General features: G+C 38.3%; 1 protein-coding gene across 1 annotated transcript in view; it reads right to left on the minus strand.

The window, feature by feature from the left end:
* The window catches only part of rngtt (RNA guanylyltransferase and 5'-phosphatase), a 90,402-nt gene that overhangs the window by 35,251 nt on the left and 31,068 nt on the right, over positions 1 to 24,083 (minus strand). The window contains exons 11-12 of the mRNA XM_056763602.1: positions 13,590 to 13,754; positions 2,743 to 2,811 (exon numbers count right to left, since the gene is read on the minus strand). Coding sequence (XP_056619580.1) covers positions 2,743 to 2,811; positions 13,590 to 13,754 — 234 coding nt within the window. The remainder of the gene's footprint in view (positions 1 to 2,742; positions 2,812 to 13,589; positions 13,755 to 24,083) is intronic.

Raw genomic sequence — 24,083 nt, forward strand, 5'->3', positions numbered from 1 at the left:
ACAAGATTGGAGAAATGAACAGACCTGGTTAATGTGCACTTATAAAACTGAAGCCACAGAAATATAATCCTTTAACACAAATGTAGGAAGATCTGAGGGTCCACGAAGAGTCTTCACACTTTCAAATTTCAGTTTTAATCAGACCAAACCTATAATTTGACTTATTTAAATGTGTGTGTTCACGCATACACGCACACACTTCACACATTTTTTTATGTAATGTGACAGAATTAAGGAAAATTATAAAAAATACATAAAACTTTACAATAATTACTTGCATCTATAATGAATACAAAACCCATCAAAACATTTGGAAACACTTGACTGTAATGTGTTCTAAAGATCTTTTAATGTTAAGGTGTATGCTTAAATGCATTAAATTACGTTTGTAAACAAAAATAAAATGCCAATATATCAAATTCCATTAGAAAACAATAATCTTATTCAAAAATATTTTTTGAAATGGATATGGACCAAAAAAAAAAAACGGACGATAAGAGCTCTAAAAACATTTTTTTGACGCGCTTTAAAATATTTATCAAAACATGATAAAAGGGCAAGAAAAGGATTGTCAAAAGGTGGCAATTTTTTTACTCATTTCGACGAGTTTACTATTATTCTGGTGGGAAAATCTTAATAAAGAATGAGTAAGTGTTTACAAACTTTTGACCTGTAATGTATGTCATTTTATATATTCTTTTACATATTAGGTCTCATTCATGAAACACAAGCAGAAGAGAATGAATTTACGAACGATTAACACAAATCATTTGAAGTAAATTTGAGGATTCATGAAAATGTTCATATTTTCTAAATGTTAGTTGGTACGAAAGAAACCACGAGTAAATAGTGCGTTAAACCCCAAGTAACGTTCTGTATTCTTTTAGACAAACGGATGATCACACTGCCTTTTTCACGAGTTCTTTCGCCCTGCCTTTAATCATTTTTTACTTTTAAACTTTGGGTAAAACGCAGAACTGGACACCGTCCTTTTTTATACAGTGGAGAAGAGGCGGGACGAACTTCAAAATAAGATACTAGTGACAAGTAGACTAACTTTTGTGGATATTCTTAATCACACCAATCAACGCATCTCCAGAACATCGCACAGTGCCTCCAAAGCATTCTGAAGCACCACCAGCTTTTTCCACCAGTTGTTTTCAGAAGAGCACGATGTAATAATATTTGAGCAGCTTAAAAACACTTTGGTGGACACAGTTTAAATGATTCAATTATTGGTAAGCACATAACCTATTAGTCTCTTATGCATTTATGCAATATAATGTAGCCAAACTATAGAATGAAATCACGAGGATTACGGCATTCCTAGATACGTCATTTGCGTAGCTGTTATTCATAGGCGGGATTATTTAGCTCAGTGTTAAGAGAATGTCGTGGGTTCGATCCCAGGGGATTGCACATATTTAGAAACAAATGGATGGGATAATGCAAAATAAGTCGCTTTGGATAAAAGCATCTGCTAAATGCATGAATGTAAATGAATGAGCGTGAATGAGCAGGCCGTTTACAAATGATTGGCATTTATTAATACACACACATTTTACTATCAAATCTGACGTTTATGAAGTATTTGAGTCTGTTTACTGATGTGATTTATGAATGAGGTCCAATGACATTACCGATCGATTGTTTTGCATGTGTGGTGTGTCCTTATCTTTCAACTTATGACAGAAATATTTTTTTCTTATTGATTTTGATGACCTCATACTGACCTCATACGTATGCTCTTTTTGTAGTGCTTGTCCATTCATTACATACTATTCCTTTAAGACTTTGATTTCACCTGTAGATCTGCACTAAACTAAACTCCTCATGTTGTGAATTCATTGTCAAGAACTCTCCAAGTGCTCAGAAATCTTTTTGTATGCACACCAGCTTCACTTCTCTTTTGTTTTGTTTCTAATCAGTCAAAACCACATGAATTCAAGCTGGACTTCTCAATGCTTCACACCTGCTGTGTTTCTCCTGCAAGGATCCAGTGCTCATGTGTGTCCTCCAAACAGGACATTTGTTTGATTGTGTGAGTTTATCTGGCATCACAGACACTAGTTTTCACAGAGAGATGGTTATGGCTCCTAAGACGGCATGACACAATGATTTTCAACGTTTATGAAGAATGTAAAAGCTGCCGTATTGTTCGGTTACTATCATTTGAATTGAAATGGTTTTCATAAACAAAAAGATTTACTTTAGTGAGAAAGCCATTCATCTCTTTCTTGTCTTTAGGGGATATCAGAAGTGTGTGTGTCATGTCTTGTTTTGAGCACAAAACCGATGACAACGCTGAAAACAATAGATGAGACTGGACACAAAGAAAAGTAGAGGAATGAAAGAAATGTGTCCGTGTGATATATAATGTTGAGAAACACTGTGTGTGATATTTGGGTTGTGTATCTGGTCTGTAGTGTCATACAGAACACAGACAGTGTAACCCTGACTGAACACTTCATCTGGATTCCAGTAGCTGCTTGACAGGAGACTCATAAACTTTAACAATCATGGTTTGATTTGTGGCTGGACGTGTGCTGTGTGATATAGTGCACAGGAAGAGGATGAAAAAACTATGTACAGTCAAAAAGAATGCAATGTTACAGCCAGAAACGGCATGAATAATTCAATAGATTAAAACAGATTGAGTATACAGATCCTTATTTCTGCTAATAGTTTCTGAACACAGAAATGGTTCATTGTAACAGTGTTCATGTGAAGAAAAACACTCACCCCAATAGGCTGGAAGATAAGACCATCGACTTCATGACTGACCTGAGCAGTGAAACTGCCCTCCAGGAGCTGTGGAAACAAACACACGACCAATGACAAACTGTTCTGATCATATGACCTCTGATCACACGACCAATCACAAACTGTTCTGATCACACGACCATCACAAACTGTTCTGATCACACGACCAATCACAAACTGTTCTGATCACACGACCAATGACAAACTGTTCTGATCACACGACCAATGACAAACTGTTCTGATCACACGACCAATGACAAACTGTTCTGATCACACGACCAATGACAAACTGTTCTGATCACACGACCAATCACAAACTGTTCTGATCACACGACCAATCACAAACTGTTCTGATCACACGACCAATGACAAACTGTTCTGATCACACGACCAATGACAAACTGTTCTGATCACACGACCAATGACAAACTGTTCTGATCACACGACCAATGACAAACTGTTCTGATCACACGACCAATGACAAACTGTTCTGATCACACGACCAATCACAAACTGTTCTGATCACACGACCAATGACAAACTGTTCTGATCACACGACCAATGACAAACTGTTCTGATCACACGACCAATGACAAACTGTTCTGATCACACGACCAATGACAAACTGTTCTGATCACACGACCAATCACAAACTGTTCTGATCACACGACCAATGACAAACTGTTCTGATCACAGGACCAATGACAAACTGTTCTGATCACACGACCAATGACAAACTGTTCTGATCACACGACCAATGACAAACTGTTCTGATCACACGACCAATCACAAACTGTTCTGAGCAACCGACCAATGACAAACTGTTCTGATCACACGACCAATGACAAACTGTTCTGATCACATGACCTCTGATCACACGACCAATGACAAACTGTTCTGATCACACGACCAATCACAAACTGTTCTGATCACACGACCATCACAAACTGTTCTGATCACAGGACCAATGACAAACTGTTCTGATCACACGACCAATGACAAACTGTTCTGATCACACGACCAATGACAAACTGTTCTGATCACACGACCAATGACAAACTGTTCTGATCACATGACCTCTGATCACACGACCAATGACAAACTGTTCTGATCACACGACCAATCACAAACTGTTCTGATCACTCGACCAATGACAAACTGTTCTGATCACACGACCAATGACAAACTGTTCTGATCACACGACCAATGACAAACTGTTCTGATCACACGACCAATGACAAACTGTTCTGATCACACGACCAATGACAAACTGTTCTGATCACACGACCAATGACAAACTGTTCTGATCACACGACCAATGACAAACTGTTCTGATCACACGACCAATCACAAAATGTTCTGATCACACGACCAATCACAAACTGTTCTGATCACACGACCAATCACAAACTGTTCTGATCACACGACCAATGACAAACTGTTCTGATCACACGACCAATGACAAACTGTTCTGATCACACGACCAATGACAAACTGTTCTGATCACACGACCAATGACAAACTGTTCTGATCACACGACCAATGACAAACTGTTCTGATCACACGACCAATGACAAACTGTTCTGATCACACGACCAATGACAAACTGTTCTGATCACACGACCAATCACAAAATGTTCTGATCACACGACCAATCACAAACTGTTCTGATCACACGACCAATCACAAACTGTTCTGATCACACGACCAATGACAAACTGTTCTGATCACACGACCAATGACAAACTGTTCTGATCACACGACCAATGACAAACTGTTCTGATCACAGGACCAATGGCAAACTGTTCTGATCACACGACCAATGACAAACTGTTCTGATCACACGACCAATCACAAACTGTTCTGATCACACGACCAATCACAAACTGTTCTGATCACACGACCAATCACAAACTGTTCTGATCACACGACCAATGACAAACTGTTCTGATCACACGACCAATGACAAACTGTTCTGATCACACGACCAATGACAAACTGTTCTGATCACACGACCAATGACAAACTGTTCTGATCACACGACCAATGACAAACTGTTCTTATCACACGACCAATCACAAACTGTTCTTATCACACGACCAATCACAAACTGTTCTGATCACACGACCAATGACAAACTGTTCTGATCACACGACCAATCACAAACTGTTCTGATCACACGACCAATCACAAACTGTTCTGATCACACGACCAATGACAAACTGTTCTGATCACACGACCATTCACAAACTGTTCTGATCACACGACCAAACACAAACTGTTCTGATCACACGACCAATCACAAACTGTTCTGATCACACGACCAATGACAAACTGTTCTTATCACACGACCAATCACAAACTGTTCCTAACACACGACCAATGACAAACTGTTCTGATCACACGACCAATGACAAACTGTTCTGATCACACGACCGAAACTCAATAAATTGGCAGGCGCATTTACGCGGCTGAAAACACTCACTGCAGGTGCAGTGTTCTTCTCAAAGTTGAGCATTTTCAACTCAGGACCCTCGGTCGAACTCCGATCATGGGAAAAACGCATAGTACCAACTGATGGCTTTTTATTAAAGCGCGGCGTTACCGTTGAAAACAATTGAAAAAACACGTTGGCCGCAGGCATAAACGCCTCGGTGGACACACGGCTTAAGTGATCACGACAGAAAGATAATACTGTACTGGATTTAAAATATGAGCAACTTGATACCTGAAGTGTTTCAAGCAAAATAAATCATTCCGAATTGATCATCTTTAACATATCGGCCAGATTTCATTATTGGACTGTTACTGATAACATTAAAACAAACCATTTATAGGATGATACTGATAGGGCCGATAACTTATCGTGGATCCATACTCTTCAGTGTCTAGTTCAGTTCATTACCTTGCAATTCGTTGTTGTGGCTACAAATTCATTGTTCTTTAGACTAAAAAAGTTCAAAGAAACAACTGACAAACTCCTCTCCCAAATCACAAGGAGTTCTGAGCACTTACTTTCACCATGTTATAGTTTGCAACACACTGGCATATCATTTTAGACGGATAATATTCAACCTGGGATGCAGCTGTTTGCAATTTAGACAAGAAAGTTTTGCAAATCAACACGAGGCAGGATGTTCTTCAGCGAGTAAAAACTGAATCTAAATATTTATGGATGCAGGTGTACAAAACCTCTAAAATGCACAACTCAAACAAGCCAAAGTAAACAGTGAAATTGAGTTAGCATGAGTTCTCCATCTGAATGTTTTCCTGCCGTCATAAATGAATTCTCTTCTAATGAATGTTTTATGAGACCTTGAGACGGATCTCTGCGGCGAACGATGGGTGCAAAACTCTCCAAGGAAAGAAGAACACAACATACAAGGTCTTCCTGTCTGATATCGTGCTAAATTGAAAATAGAAAAAACTTTAATGACTTTTTATTAACGTTAAACTGACCTCAGCCGATCTGATATCAACAGGGAATCCAGAGTTACGTGGAGCCAGCACTCTAATGAAGCACGACCCCTTCGTTTCACGAAGCATTATTTCCTCATTTAATCTGTCAGAAACACAAGCCGGCGTCTGCTCCGCTCTACACACACGCTCTCAGAGAGTGTATTAAAATTCCAGTCAGTTAGGCAGTCGCCTGCAAACATCATCCTTCATACCTGAATCAAGTCAAAGCTCTGAGGAGGATCTGCTACATTCACAACCACGTCAGATAAACATGGCCTGTCGAATCTGACCCCGGAAATTGGCACATTAACAATTAATGACATCATTAACTCCAGTTAATGTTCACTGCGACATGCACAAATATGTTTTAAATACTGAAAAACAGGTTGTGAACGCACATATGATGGCACATGTGGAGAGATAACAAAAAACCTGATTTTCAAACCTGTTTGACTTTCTTCATCTGAACACAACAGAATATATTATGAAGAACGTTGATCAAACAACACTGAACTCATATTGACTTTCATTGTATGAACAAAACCACTGAGACATTTCTCAAAATATCTTCTTTTGTGTTCCACTGAAGAAAGAGAGTCTATTTTTCCATGATGGGAAATACTAGCAATAAAAGGCAAAAAGGTCACTTTTTGGACACTTTCACTTCCATTATTCTTATTTAGTCTATTTATTCATTTGTTTTTTTATTATTATTGTCATTCTGACCTAATCTTTTAGCTCTTTGGGTGGCTAAATAGCGCAATTTGTTATTTTTACTGCCTTCCTTTATTCAGTCAGTTATTCAGTTATTCATTATTAAAGTAGTTCTAGAGCATTGTAATGCACCTTTTAATGCATTGTAATGTTTTATAAACAATTGTTATTACAGTTAAAACATTAAAACACTTAGCAATTCATTGTTACACTATACATTTTAAATCGGTTATACTTCTTTACAACTAAATATAATGCATTACAACACACATCATGAAGAATTATAATGCATTTTACATATATGCTTCAAGAAAAGTGTTACACATCCTGGTCACAATTATTGGCACCCTTGTATTCAAAACATTCTGCAATGTCTCCTTTTGCATTAAAAACAGCTCGGAGTCTTTTCTTTTATGTCGGAAGAGGTTTGAGAATATGTGGCAAGTCACGTGTCCATTTCTTCATACAGAATCTCAAATGTTGGTGCACTCTTATCTTAAGATCATCCCACTCATTTTCTATAGTGTTCAGATCAGGGACGGCTTTGGTAGGATTTGTGTTCAGCGTGTCATTTTTGTTGAGTTGGATATTTGTTTTGAACCAATGTGCTTATGGATGATCTAACCACGTTCACGACTCATTATAAAATTTCTATAAGAGCAAGTCAGGTTTAGATTTATCTGTTGGTATTTGATATAAAACAGGATGTCATGTATCTTAAGGAGATGTCCAGGACCTCTGGTATAAAAGAAGGTTCACAACAATAAAGATCTGGTGACATATTTAACTGAGGACATGAGGCACTTCTTATCACTGTGTGCACCAAACCTATCTTGTGTTAATGCTGCCGAAAAAGCAGCGTTATTTTTATGTGCTCATGGACCCCATGCAGTCCTTCTTGAAGTTCCAGTTTGGCAGATTACATTTACATTTTACATTTTAGACATTTGGCAGACGCTTTTATCCAAAGTGACTTACATTGCTTAATCCTATACATTTTACATAGGTATTTGCAATCCCCTGGGATCGAACCCACAACCTTGCGTTGTTAACGCAATGCTCTTACCACTAAGCTACAGGAAAGCTTAATACAAGATTAATATGGAGGAGTTTGTTTTTGCATGAGCACAGATGATGTTTTTCTTGAACAGTGTCCCAAACAACTTGTGCTGATGGAGGTGCAGTTTTCCTTTAGTTTTATTAAATGCTTTCTGACACTAAAATTCAACTGATTACTGCAATTCTCCATCTGTGATCTGTGAAGAGTCTTTGGCCACTCAAATGATTCTCCTCGATATGCATTGAGACAATAGAGACACACATTCTGTTTCAAGCTGATTTACAACATCTCCAATCCATTAAAACTTCTTGATCATTGCACTGATGTTGGAAATCAGAGTTTTCATTGTTTCAACCATTTCCTTTTAAATCATGTTTCTATTTTGTAAAGCTCAACAATCTTTTGCCGCACATTATAACTATATTCTTTGGTTTTATCTTTTGTGATGAATGATTGAGGGGGTTTGGGCTTTGTGTTATTAATGATTAATCTCCTGTGAAAGAAGAAATCATAACTGGACAACATCATGTTTCTAGACACCTCGGAGTGTTCAGAGATTGTAAATATCAATGGGAATATACTTGGGAGATATTTACTCATGAGAATGTTTAGGTGTGATAATAATTGTGACCAGGGTGAATATTAAAGAAGATTTTTTTTCCCCACAATGGGATATTCCTTCCATCTGACTTGAATGAAATGTTGGGATTTTGTAGATGTTTCTTTATTAAAGATCAAAAAGAGAAACAATGTAGATTTATTTTTACAGCATTCTGTGCTCATATTTACCACGAGTGCCAATAATAGTGGAGGGCACTGTAATATAAATATAAAATGACATATGAAAACTAATACAAGCAAGTTGTTCAGGTTTGTTCGGTACAAATTTACACAGCCTTAATGAAAAAATATACCAGAATGCTGAGAAGTTAAAATTAGCCAGTATTCTTGCTATATAAACTAACTGCAATACAAAAGGCACAGCATAACAAATTTTCAGTAATATGTTGTAAAAAATGTGAGTTTTAAAATAAGTTTATCGTTTTTTAAAACAAAGTTGAAGAAAAGTTTTTTATCATTTAGATATTGTAACAGTTCACGCAGATCGAATGAAAAACCCGTCAATAATGCCTAAAGCATGTTGCACATAATGCTATAACAACCATAAATAAACACTTAGGTCGGTATATGATCATCATGATGTTTATATAGTTAACAATGTTTTTGTTGAGATAAACAAGCACATAAATGTTGAACTGAAAGTTTGTTAACAGTGTCTGCACAGAAACACACTTGCATCTTTGAAGTGCTGCACGAGCGCCGCAGGTACACACAGCCGTGTTTTAAAGGCTGGTAAGCGATCAAGTTTATTGAAGCGCTGTGTATTTTTATGTTAATAGTTTTGATAAAAGTAATTTCAAGTTTAAACTGCGTTTAGAAGCAGACAACGCTATTGTCTCATCTGAGGTTAAAGATGCCAAAGACTTCATTGAAACAATATGTTAAATTGTTCTCTGATAGCTACATGGACGTTATGTTGCTTTATTAAGAGCAAAAATGATCCAGAAACGGTTTAACATGTCCATTAACAACCATAAGATTTGTCCCTAGAATGAAAAAGTCTGTTATTACCTTATTTTGGTGGGTCATGAATATTAATGTTGAGCTCTGCTCTGATTGGTTGTTTCGCTGCACGGCTCATGCCACTAGCTCAACTAGCAAACAGATCGCGACTGTCAGACGTGAAATGGAAGAAGTGGATAAGATCACTGCTTAATGCTTGTGGCAGGGGTTCTAACGGCAATAATTGCCCCCTTCTTAAATCAGTATCAAAACGCTGAGCGAAACCTGCTTGGTGTGATCCCAGGTCCGAAAAACCTTCGTTACGCGACTCTCGCTGCTCTTTGCATTAAATCGCATTGTAAACAAATATAAATAAGGCTTAAGGGGCATATAAACTTTCACGGAACAAAAAATGATAAAGAATTTTTTTTCTACTATTGGAGGCAATGGGTGTTGAGATCTATTTGGTTATGAGCATTCTTCCAAATATCTTTCTCTGTGTTCATCAGAACAAAAACATTTATGCAGATTTGGAACAACTTGAAGTTGCATAAATGATGACAGAATCTTCATTTTTGGGTGAAATGTTCCTGTAATATGAATACATTTTTCCATTTAGAACCATCACAGTACGTGAACCTTACACAAACACACAAAATCAATAAACAAACTCATGCAAGTGTACAAAACATTTACAAACTGCAGAGAGGTCCTTTAGCTCTGCACATATTAAAGCGTACAAATTTGAGTAATCTTGAATTTGTAGTCTATTCAAGTATCCTTGAAGTGCCTCTTACACAGCAGCGTACCCATTTGTGCACACTCTATATTTTTGGATGCATTTGTGTATAAGCAGTGTGCACATTTGTTAGTTGAAGTGTGCATCTGTGAGAGGCTGCAATCAACAAACACAAACTAAATTATTTCATTAGAAAAGCAGCTTAAATGAATAAGAAGTCTTAATGAGAAGATATTAAAACACTCCACGTGCCGAAGTGTTTTCGAGAGAAGGATGATAACAGGAAGTGACATCACCGACGAGGCTTCATATCTGATACATGCGTGCAAGTATGTGAACTCTCCAGACAAAAGGTCTTTGATGGTGACTACAGTAGAGAGAATCGTTTCCACTCATCCGTGTGTCCATTTCCCGTCTGCACATCAGACGTCTGGAGAACACAACAATGACGCTCTCTCAGTTCTCAAGAGCATGTCTTTATGACTTCATCATAAAAGACTCGGAGCCCCCAAATGAGACAAAGCCTAGATACACAGATATCCAGCACGCGGGCCCTAAGATCGAGACGCAAAGCTGACCGGAGGAAATCGACTTATTCATGATGGTGAACAATAAACAGAGAACCAAGCGAGACGTGCTCTAAATCCGCCCTTGTGGGAAATTTCTGGGAAATCCTTGAGCGCGTTCATTTCGTGGAAAATGATCCCACTTCTCCCTGCAGACACGCGGCAGAGAAAGCACAGCTCATAGGCTAATGTTCCTGATATTGCCATTGAACTGTAAGGGCTTTTGTAAGAGAAATAATAAGCTACTGGGTTTCATTACTTATGTCTGTGGGATATATTTTTAACATATTGTCATCAATATAAAGCACTAACGTTTTATATATGAAACTGCAACAATCGCGAATTGTGTACTTCACAAATTAATTATTCTTGAATAGAATTCTTATCTAGCATTTTTATCTTATTTGAAGTTCAAAATTCTAAACAAACGACTGAGTTTATGTTTAAAACTGTAGGAAATATTAACGTGTGTCAACAAGAAGGGAAAACAAGATTTATTTCTTACCTCACAAGCAGGTTTTTTTTATTTGGAAAAGCAAGACCAAAATACAACAAGTTTTGTGTAAGGAGTTTAAAGAAAATATGTATCTGACAACTCAATGATTCAGATCACCGTGCATTACATGGAATAAATCGTTTTTTTTAGAGTTTCAACTGTTTAGAGCAATAACTAGAGAGAGAAAGAAAAAGAGAGGAGAAAGAGAGAGTGAGAGGAGAGAGAGAGTGAGTGAGAGGAGAGAGAGAGAGAGAGAGAGTGAGAGGAGAGAGAGAGACAGAGAGAGAGAGAGAGAGAGAGAGAGTGAGTGAGAGGAGAGAGAGAGACAGAGAGAGAGAGAGAGAGAGAGAGAGAGAGAGAGAGAGAGAGAGAGAGAGAGAGAGAGAGAGAGAGACAGAGAGAGAGAGAGACAGAGAGAGAGACAGAGAGTGAGAGGAGAGAGAGAGTGAGTGAGAGGAGAGAGAGAGAGAGAGAGAGTGAGAGGAGAGAGACAGAGAGAGAGAGAGAGAGAGTGAGTGAGAGGAGAGAGAGAGACAGAGAGAGAGAGAGAGAGAGTGAGAGGAGAGAGAGAGAGACAGAGAGAGAGAGAGAGAGAGAGAGAGACAGAGAGAGAGACAGAGAGTGAGAGGAGAGAGAGAGTGAGTGAGAGGAGAGAGAGAGAGAGAGAGTGAGAGAGAGAGACAGAGAGAGAGAGAGACAGAGAGAGAGACAGAGAGTGAGAGGAGAGAGAGAGTGAGTGAGAGGAGAGAGAGAGAGAGAGAGAGTGAGAGGAGAGAGACAGAGAGAGAGAGAGAGAGAGTGAGTGAGAGGAGAGAGAGAGAGACAGAGAGAGAGAGAGAGAGAGAGAGAGAGAGAGACAGAGAGAGAGACAGAGAGTGAGAGGAGAGAGAGAGTGAGTGAGAGGAGAGAGAGAGAGAGAGAGTGAGAGAGAGAGACAGAGAGAGAGAGAGACAGAGAGAGAGACAGAGAGTGAGAGGAGAGAGAGAGTGAGTGAGAGGAGAGAGAGAGAGAGAGAGAGTGAGAGGAGAGAGACAGAGAGAGAGAGAGAGAGAGTGAGTGAGAGGAGAGAGAGAGACAGAGAGAGAGAGAGAGAGAGAGAGAGACAGAGAGAGAGAGAGAGAGGGAGAGACAGAGAGAGTGAGTGAGTGAGTGAGAGAGACAGAGAGAGAGAGAGAGAGAGAGAGAGAGAGAGAGAGAGTGAGAGGAGAGAGAGAGAGAGATAGAGACAGAGAGAGACAGAGAGAGAGAGGAGAGAGAGAGAGAGAGAGGGAGTGAGTGAGTGAGTGAGTGAGAGAGAGAGAGAGAGAGAGAGAGAGAGAGAGGAGAGACAGAGAGAGAGAGAGAGAGAGAGTGAGTGAGAGTGAGAGTGAGAGGAGAGGAGAGAGAGAGAGAGAGAGAGAGAGAGAGAGAGAGAGAGAGAGAGAGAGTGAGAGTGAGAGGAGAGAGTACTTTCAATAGTACTTCTACAGTGAATATACACATCACAAAACAGTTTTACTGACTCACAAATCCACGAGACTTGACAAATAATGCCTGAGAGGTTAATCTGGAACAACCAGTCTATGATACAGATACTATTAAATTCTGTTCTGAATCTTAAAATCCTTTATCTCAGGTTTATTATCGTTGCAGCCCTTTTACCAAATCTTCTAATCTTTGTCAGACAAATGTATTAAACAACGTATGGAAAAACGGGCAAAAAAGATTCACCTTCAAAATTTTGCCTAGATGAAGCTAAATAGAAAAATGTTATTTTCTTTCTCGTCCTGTCCTGATGTGAGACAATTTCTTAATTAGACGGTACAGTAAATTCCAAACACAAGGTTGTGACTGTAAACATGATGCGTCTGGGTGTTTCACAGACATCTGATGTACTTTCAATACCAGACTGAATATTTAAGATGTCTTTGGTTTTCACGAAAATGGGATTTACCTTCTCACTTTTAAATTTGGTTGACACTTGACCCCTTCCAGTGCTTTCAAACCACACTTTTAATCAGAATTTCTGTTCCCCGGGACTCAAACCCACAACCTTTGGGCTCCAAACACAACACTCCACCAACAGAGTTAAAGAAACGCAACAGGATTTCTGCTTATAAAGCTTTAAATACCATTTTACAAAAAGTGCCAAATAACCACAACACATTTGGGCACAAAGGCTGAAGACAGAATGTCAGCAGCTTGTCTTTCACACGCTCACAAACATCTGCTGGGATTCAGAATAAATACCTTGCGTGTGGCATGAATGTCGAAGAAGTGCTTATTTCTGACGCTGAAGGGCTCCTTGGCTTTGTCGATCTGGCCTATCTTCATCTTCTCAAAGCGAGGAGAGATGATCTCTTTCTCCATACACAGCAGACGTCTGTTGAAGTCACACTGACCCACTGGTTGACCCTGAAAAACAACATTAAACACAAACAACTGATTACTTATGTCTACACGCACATAAATATCACACAGAAACTTTCTCTCAAATAAATGTATCTTCAATTGCAGTGAAGGCAGAGTGTACGGAGACCCAGACCAGACCAGACCAGACCAGAATATCTCAAATTCATCTGAAAGATCCACATAAACTCAACGCTAAAAAAGTCATAATAAACTAAAATTGTAATTGCAAAACAAAAAACAAATGCAAATCCTAAAGAGCTGATATTCGACATTGCTGAAATGTTAGTCACCTAAAACAAAAATATTTGCAATCATGCTCCTATTCATAAAAAACATAATAATTGTAAACAAAAATACAAAAATCGATTGTATTTGATGCTGTTAGCAAATAAATCAAACAATGCACAGCAATTAAGAGACATCTTTGCAGTTGTGGTTGTGAGTCATATTAGTTTGAAAGCAAAACCAAAAATGGTCTTGAAGTCGTTCTTAAAGGGAAAATTCACCCAGAAACGAAAATGTATTCACCCTCAAGTGGATCTAAAACTGTAAAGAAATGATTTTTCTGTTGACCACAAAATAAGATATCTTGGGGAATATGGAAAAGCACCACTGAGTACCTTACTATGGATGTATGTGACTTTTAAATATCTCAGTTTGTGTTCACCGGAACAACTAGGAGGTGAGTAAATGGTGACCGAATTTTCATTTTTGGGCAAACAATCCCCTGATTTACTAGAAGCTTTGTTGAAGATTCTGTTTCTCTGTGTTTGGGTAGCCACGCCCACAGTGGAATCTCATTGGTCTATAAATCAATCATGGTGTATAAACATCAAATCAAATATTTAGCGAAGAGCTGAAATAGTGTCACTTCACGCAACATTTCCCCTTTTAGCGTAGAAAGACAAATGACCTGTCAGTGTAAATGTGTTATGATGTCTGAATATGAACGACGACACACTGTTGTCAGAGCACGCCGGATAGAATATTTTCTTGATCTTAACCACACCATCATCAATATAAATAAATAATAAATAAGTCTCATCGAACTCTCAATTCAAAGCACAAGGACAATTTGATTTGTCTTCAAGCACTAAAGTGTTGGAGGAACAGACGTGGTGATGGTGTGCACGCGTGCATCAGAGCGGCTGCGATAAGCACTGGAAATAATCCACCTCGCTTTCTCTCCATCACGACCGCAGCGGCCGTCTCCATGGCAACATCATCACATAGCACTCTCGGGCCTCGTATCCTATGGCTCCTATGGGACCGGCGAGTGACGTCACAACTAAATCGAAGGTTGACCTCGTCACTTAACGTCTATCTAAGGCTGCGGCTCAGATAACAAAATAAGATTTCAAGCGATCTGTGAACGATATCTGCGATGGAATCACATGAAGTAACACAAGTGAACACAAATCAGTGCTGATCTCAGCGGACAGATGAATGTAAGACGGGCCTAATGCTCTGAACTGAGACACAGGAGAGAGAGAGAGAGGGGTGAGTGGAGAGAGTGGAGAGAGAGAGCGAGAGAGAGAGAAAGAGAGAGGAGAGTGGAGAGAGGGAGCGAGAGAGAGAGAGAGAGAGAGAGAGAGAGGAGAGTGGAGAGAGGGAGCGAGAGAGAGAGAGAGAGAGAGAGAGAGGAGAGTGGAGAGAGAGAGAGAGAGAGAGAGAGAGAGAGAGTGAGAGAGAGAGAGAGAGAGAGAGAGAAAGAGAGGGAGCGAGAGAGAGAGAGAGAGAGAGAGAGAGAGGAGAGTGGAGAGAGAGAGAGAGAGAGAGAGAGAAAGAGAGGGAGCGAGAGAGAGAGAGAGAGAGAGAGAGGAGAGTGGAGAGAGAGAGAGAGAGAAAGAGAGGGAGCGAGAGAGAGAGAGAGAGGAGAGTGGAGAGAGAGAGAGAGAGAAAGAGAGGGAGCGAGAGAGAGAGAGAGAGAGAGAGGAGAGTGGAGAGTGAGAGAGAGAGAGAGAGAGAGAGAGAGAGAGAGAGAAAGAGAGAGAGAGAGCGAGAGAGAGAGAGAGAGAGAGAGAGAGAGAGGAGAGTGGAGAGAGAGAGAGAGAGAGAGAGAGAGAGAGAGAAAGAGAGAGAGCGAGAGCGAGAGAGAGAGAGGAGAGTGGAGAGAGAGAGAGAGAGAGAGAGAGAGAGAAAGAGAGAGAGAGAGAGAGAGAGAGAGAGAGAGAGAGAGAGAGAAAGAGAGAGAGAGAGAGAGAGAGAGAGAGACAGAGAGAGAGAGAGAGAGAGAGAGAGAGAGAGAGAGAGAAAGAGAGAGAGAGAGAGAGAGAGAGAGAGAGAGAGAGAGAGAGAGAGAGAGAGAGAGAGAGAGAGAGAGAGAGAGAGAGAGAGAGAGAGAGAGAGAGAGAGAGAGAGAGAGAGAGAGAGAGAGAGAGAGAGAGAGAGAGAGAGAGAGAGACAGAGAGAGATTATATTGAGATGTATATATATATAGATTTTTACTTATAGACTTTTAATTTTATTCTATCTTATTTTTGATCTTAATCTGTATTTCTGCATGTTTATATTTAATCTTGTGCTTTGGCAATGTAAATTTTCTTTTATCATGCCAATAAAGCTCCTTTGAATCTTGAATCTTGAGAGACAGAGAGAGAGGAGAGTGGAGAGAGAGGAGAGTGAGAGAGAGAGAGAAGAGAGAGAGAGAGAGAGAGAGAGAGAGAGAAAGAGAGAGAGAGAGAGAGAGAGAGAGAGAGAGAGAGAGAGAGAGAGAGATTTCCTGCATTAAATGCTGACTGAAGGTCCTTCTGTCTGTTAAATAGCTCCTCTAGACTCACTTCTGTAATGGAAACTCAATCAAGACTTTGAGTAAAGGATAATAACCAGTCAGCCGGTTATTATCACTAAATAAACCCCACAGGTGATCAGGACCTCCTGTGTCGCCCTGAAGGGATTTTATGATAACAACCAGTAGCTGTACATGCTCCCAAGATTACCACACAAGCAACTGGACACAAATATCTGCTTCATGATCAAATATTGTTAGTAAAGATGCACTGAAATAAAAGCAATTTTCCACAGCTAATGGTTTAAAATCAGATGATCAGAGCCGATATATCCTGTCAATCAAAAAGAGGAGCGAAAAATGCGATGAATTTGTGCTCTGTGTATAGAAAATGTTAAGAGACATCACCAGTTTGATGTTCAATATTTATAGTCCTTATATGAATAAATAACATCCATTTCATCTTCAGAACCTGTATCAGCAGATATCACTCTGAATAATCAGCTATCAGTATCTGTGGAGAAATTTTGTATCGCTCATTTTGTATTGTTTAATTAAATAAATCATTGAGGAGAGTAATAGTGATTATTTATTTTTCAGGGTGTTGCTATGCAGTTGCTAGGATGTTTGGGGTGGTTGTCAGGGCTTTGCTAAATGTTTGCAAGAGTCACTAAATGGTGAAAAGTAGAGATGCACTGATACTAAAAATCCATTGATACAAACAGCTGCCCATACCTGTTGATTTAATGAATATTTCTTAACTCTCTGAATGTTACTAATTCATATAATGACCAGTATTATCAAACAGCATATAATAATAAATTGACAGGATATCGGCCCTGATCATTGGCTGATAGTCGAGTGTGAACAATCGATATCAATTATTGGCTGATATATCTGTGCATCTCTAGTTTGAAGTGCATTAGTTGTTCTGTGTCATAATTTAGGATAAAAAGTGAAATATGCAAAAGACATTTGTGTTCATCTATGTGATCTTGACACTTTTACTGTTGTAAAACTATAGTAAAAGTCCTAGATACTACAGTGCTTTTTGAATCTTCCTATAGGTAATACTAAAGTAATTTTGGTAATTATACTAAGCCTTACGAAAATTAATCATACAACAAATAAAAACAAAAAACATGGTTACTAAAGTAATCATAGTTTACCTATGTTTTTGTAGTAAAACTCTGGTTATCCATACGGTAATAAATACACACAAAACAGTTTTAATCTACTTAGTGTACAGAATTACTATAATAAAACCATTACTAATTATCCATAGCATACTGTACAACAGTTTACAACAGTTTTCTATGGTAAATACTATAATAGTATTTTTTCTTGAGAAGAATTTTTGACATGGTGTGTGAAAACCCAGCTTTCTGTTTTTTGTGATTTACTGTTTTCTACATAAAATCATACTACATTCGGTGAAAATATAACCTGGATAAATGTAATATTGAGTGAGTGATGTCATGTCAAAGATTGAAATCATAGTGAAATTAAGGACTGAAATCAATCTTTGATGTTCATTATCTTAGAAATTGTGAGTTTTGAATTTTCAAAGACGTATTAATAGTTTGTGTTTAGTTAAAGACATTTAACACCTAAAAAGATTCATATTTTGGTGAACTATTCCTAATTCCTAATTATAGGCTTTTATCAAACACAAACCTCAAAAATTAGCAATAGTAGGAGCGATAGAACATTTATAAAGTCATTTACACATTATACCCACATTAATGAGCGCTTGTAATGTTCAAATCCTGATGAAATGTTCATTGGAGAAGAAAGTCAAAGCAGAGAGGAGTAGAGAGAGATATCATTTAACAGCAGGCCTTTTCCAAAAGCAGCCACTTTAAATTCTTCATCTTATTTGCAATTTTCCAATTTTCTGTTTTGCTATCGCAGAGCAGCCGAAGCAGCGGTCTGAGTCCCCGCTGGAAACTCTCAAGTGCATATTGCCGCAGACGAATCAAACGCTCATCTATATTTAAGAAACCATTCCATATCAAACAGCAGTAATGAAGCTTATAGAAATATGGGGATGGACAGAATAATGGGAACATTACGCAAACAAGGTGTTTAACTTCATAGGATGCAAAGGTAAATCTTTTCACATGATCTTTAGTCAGGCTGAACTGTTGTCTTAGAATATGACATAGTATGACAATAACAAACTAGAATACAGCATCCAACAGTGTTTTCAACTGAATACAAGCAAAGTGTATCTGTACAGAAAGAGAAGAGAGAGAGATGCGTTAAACACCTCAAAAATCACTACAATATTGATTCAATGTCCCAGCAACACATGGAGCTTCACACGCCGGACAAAATCTGCAGCAGAGACGCATAACCTGAGCACAAATCCTGAGAACACGTGCTTCAGCTTGATATTCTGTTTAATGTTTGCTGACTTTACCATGATGAGTTTGTTACTGAACAGATTTCTTTGTTAAATCTGATGGCCGCCCTTCCAGACTGTCAGAGAATGACGGCGTCTGTGACTAAATGTGATCTGGTCTGTTGTGCTGCCACACTGAACATTTGGTGAATCCACCGAGAGCCCTCACAAACCATCAGGAGAAAAAACACTCTCATCCCCAAACAGAGAGAACTCATTTACAAGCGCCAGGATGTTGCCGTGCACATTTCAAAGACGTTTAGTTAAAGAAACATCTACTTAAACTGGTGAAGAAGGGTCAATTTTAGCCCTGTTATAAACACAAGTAGTCTCAGACACCCGATGCTTAAGGCAAACAAAACAGAAAGTTGTCGTCTTACTTATCTGCAAATCTACACAATTTCTGGGAGATGTCTATATATAAAAATAACTAGTCATCCTCATAGTTTCTAATATGCAAATTTGTATTAGTCATACATAATGAGACATTAATAATGAATAGAAAATTACACATGTAACATTGTTTGAATGCAGAAAACTACCTGTGTCGGTATTGAGAATGAAAAAGTTGTGTACACAGCGTGAAAAGAGAATACTACGATTTTAAGTAGAAAAATATCATGTAATCTGTTAACCTGTCAGTCATTTTAAAGGTACTGGCAGATGTGTTTCTGCACATAAAATCAAACTTAATGTAAACATCTTTGTGTGTATATTTGTGTGTGTGTGTGTGTAAACAGTCATGTTATGGAGGATGAGAACATTAGTCATGGACACTTCTTTTTCTTTTCTTCATATTTATTATACATGAATATTCTGTCAATTATGTTTATTTTTCAGAATGTTTTAATTTTACTGAGGTTTAATGGCAACATATAATGCGCTCACACAAAACCGGAAATGTTACGGTAATGAGAATTTCAGCAAAAATACAATACAGTGCATTCATAATTCATCCCGTGTTAAAATTAGGGATCGGTATCTGCCCGAGCTCAAGTAACGAACGTTACTCGTACTCGAATAAAAACAGACTTTGCTGTACAACACGGTATGGTACGGAATCTGGCAAATTTATTACTACCTAACAAGAAATTAGCGCTGAACAGCTAACGTTAAGCGTAACAACTCCAGCGTTTCACTGCATGAGGATGCGCCGATCCCTCAAAATAAAAGTACTTTTACAATAATACACTCACATTTTACCACATCACCCCCATTGAATTTTTTTGAATTCGACCACAGAGTATATTGTTTACTAGAGTAAACTGAAGTAAATGTGCTAGTAAAATTGACTTAACAAAACGTAACAAAAAATTGTACCTAAATTTAAGTAGACCTTAAAGTAAAAGAAAATGTACCAGTAAAATACTGGTTTATTTACATAATTGAATATTATACAGGTATCGGTTAAAAGTATCGGTGCGTATCAGAAAAAAATATCGGTACTCGTACTCTGTCTTTATAAAATGGTATTGGTGCATCCCTGGGTAAAATTATGCTTTGTGCAAGGTAGAGAATACAATTATGTTTATTATGATCATTTTTGTGTTGCCGAATTATATGTTTTATCATAAAAATTTTTACTGCCATGATGTGTCAGTGGTTTCGTGAGAATGACACCACATTACCTTCAGGGACAATCTGACTACATGGTGACCAACATGAAAATGTATGAAGTTTATATAATGCAGCTTCCGTGTATGAAAGAGTGATTTTCTTTCTTCAATGCCCCAAAGTCACATACCGTATAAGCACCTCAGGATGAAAATGTAAGAACCCACAGGAAGCTTTCAGCCTCCAGCACAATGCATTAATATTTAAAAATAAAAACTGGACCGGCCCAGCGGGGTCTCTAAAGCCCCAGGCCACACGACCCAAGAGACCAGCAACCAGTGAGTCGACCGTTTGGGCTCTCGGGAATCTCTTTGCCTTTAGCATGAGCGAGGTCATCCATGCATTCAGAGTTCCCGCTACTATTTTTTGTCATCTAATATTAGCTTACTAAATTATGTTGATTTACACAGGATATAGGGTCTGGCACCAGGGACGGCGTGTGTGGGGGGCTCTAATGATGTGTGATGCCCAGAGGACTCAAAGGACAGACAAACAGGATCCGCCACTGTTTTCAGTTCTGCGTGATGTGTGAAAGACACGCGTTTTGTTTGAAGGGCAGAAATGAAAACATGCGTGAGATTAACCTGATTAGGTGCCAGATGGTGAAACATGGCCGGAGCTGATGCTACACATCTCTGCTTCACTAGCCGTCTAATAGAAGAGATGAGTGACAGTGATGTTAGACTGCATCTGTTCAGTCCGAAGCTTCTGTACGACTGTACGGAAAAAAACAATCCTGGACTTCTGACGACAAGTCAATAGTAAAAACTTTAAAAGATTCTTGACTTTGAAACATTCAATGAATTTCTGAGTTTTGCTCAAGGTCACTGGTAGCCAGAACTCAAAACACGCATGAAAGTATATTACGCTTTGTTTTATACACCTCTCTCTCGCCATTTGGGTTTCAAACCCAAAATTGCAGGATACTTTGTTCTTTTCAAGGTTATTCCAGATGATTAAAACTGAAGCTATTAAAACATCTCTGTTTTTTGCAATCAAGTCAAATATTTAGCAAATATCATTTTTATTATCAATGAAAACTTTAAATGAACTAGAAATGTTGCCTCAGAAGTAAAGTGAAATTGGCAGAAGTCCTAAAATTGTTAGATTGTTCATTATTACAAAGGCATATAACTAAAGTGATAAAAATGACCTACAATTAACATTTAAACTGATAGATACAAATAAAGCTACACTTAAAAAAATGTAAACAATACACTGTAATAATATGAAGGATTCTTCCATATTATTTATTACTGTTGTTATTCCTGCATTTTAAATTTGCACTGAATGGTGTTGGGTTTAAGCGTTAACAAAAATGTTTGTAAAATAAACAGAAACGTACTAGCGGAAAAATTACGTAATTGTTTGCTTCGTACTTAAAAACAAAACAAAAACAAAACTACTCTTTACATGCAGTCAAATGACAACAAACTGACTTTTCCCTCAAAATTGTACCCAACAGCTCAAACTAAAAAACATTATCATCCCATGTCAGCCGTTAATCATGGAAAAGATACTGAGGAAATAGTGATGGAGCAAAACTGAAGACAAGGGCCAGTATTGCTGTTATTTAATGAATATTCCCTAAATATCAACGTCATATGTTTATGTGACCCAAATTACTTTGTTCAATGACATTAATGAATTGCATTATTTGCTATTTAAGCAACATAAAGTGATTGTGGATTGCAGCAGCACCATAACAACAATGTTTAATGAGTGTGACACACGCTGGGTGTGTGTTTTTGTGTCTGCCGAGTCTTTAAAGTCTCTCATAATCCTCAGAATGTACACAGACAGCCGACTAGTAATAAAGAAGTCTGGCTTATACTTTACACTTTATTTTCAACTGTCCCTTTACACCGGCTATCCAATAAAAAATAATAAAAAAGAAAAGTTTCAATTTTCAAGTTATGAAGGTCCTTCTTCTTACACAATATATGTAAACTGTACAAGCTAAACCTCTGTTTCAAACCTGCCCAGTCGTCCTGTAATCTTAGCCGATTTAAAATCCAAAGACAGAAACTTAGTCAGGGTATCTGCAGGTTTCTGAGAGTTAGATTTAAGACTTTTTAATACTGTCAGAATGAAATTTAAGACCAATTTCACAGCAACAAATTTGCAAACCCCAATGGCTAAAGCTCTAACTTTTCTCATGTGGTAATGTCCAGTCCATTCAGCGAACGTGTTATTTGTTAGTTGGTTCCGCCTATTTTGTTCTGCGTGACAATTAGACGCACATGATTTAAAACAAAAATAAAATCTTTACGGTGACGGTTCGACTGGATTTCTAAATCCTTGGAAAGACAGATTAAGACATTTTAATGCTAATTAAGGCCTTATTTTGACATTATGGAATTTTCCAACTTTTTAAGACAATTTAAGGATCCGCGGACACCATGTTAGTGTGCTACAAACATCACACAAGAATCTGAACAAACGATTCACGTGTCATGATCATGAACATGCTAAAAACTCTTTTGAGAGTTGTCTCAGAATACCACAGCAATGCAAAACTAACCTAAGGTTTTTAGCAAAATTCACAAATGCATCCGATTTGAAAACTATTTTTCTTTCTTGTCAAATCGTAGATTAAAGAATAGAATTTCACTAAAACTCATGAGCGAGTTGAGGAACGGCTCTCGCAGTTTTCATGTCACGCATTTGACATTAGGCTGTTATCACAAACCATTGCTGTTAAACGGAAAGCAGATGGGCTGTGAGCAGTCTGTCAAAACACACAACATCTGCATCCCAATTAATACACAAGAAAACTCAAAGTCATTCTTAAAGGGAAGGTTCATCTAAAAATAACAATTCACTCTTCATTTATTCCTCCTCGTGTGGTTGTAAAACACTAAAGAAGGTATTTTGAAAAACGTCTCAATGGTTTTGTGTGTTCCGTTCAATGGAAGTCAATAGGGTTCGATAATGTTTGATTATCAACGTTCTTCAAAATATCTTCTGCAGAATTTTTAATTTTGGGTGAACTTTAATAAATTCTGTCCGAATTCATTAGATTCACTTTGATGGATATCTGTCCTTCAACGATCACATTTCAAAGATAACGCGGTCATGCCGATTTGCCTTTTCAACATTAGAAAGATTAGACCCTATCTCACCGAGCATGCACTCAACTCCATGTTCAGGCCCTGGTGATATCAAGGTTGGACTACTGCAATGCTCTCCTTGCTGGTCTTCCCATCAAACCACTCCAGCTGGTTCAGAATGCTGAAGCACTCCATGTCTTCCATGTGACACCCCTTTTCATCTCTCTCCACTGGCTACCGGTTAAAGCCCGTATCAGATTCAAGTCACTAATCTCTCCTGTAAATACTTGACAGGCAAATGAAAGAAAAACACTAACTCTCTCTCTCTTTCTCTCAACAGGTATTGTTCTGGCTTTTGTGGTAACTAGTAACTTGGTTTAAGCACCTTTTATATTATTGCTCCTGTATGACATCTGATAAAGTTTTCCACACCAAACCATTTCCATTACATCCCTATGCAAAACATGCTAAACTGTGCCAACAGAACCATGAATCCATAATCCGAGATGAAATGTAATGATCTCAGAGGA

Source organism: Triplophysa dalaica, chromosome 13 (genome assembly GCF_015846415.1).
Source record: "Triplophysa dalaica isolate WHDGS20190420 chromosome 13, ASM1584641v1, whole genome shotgun sequence".
NCBI lineage: Eukaryota > Metazoa > Chordata > Actinopteri > Cypriniformes > Nemacheilidae > Triplophysa > Triplophysa dalaica.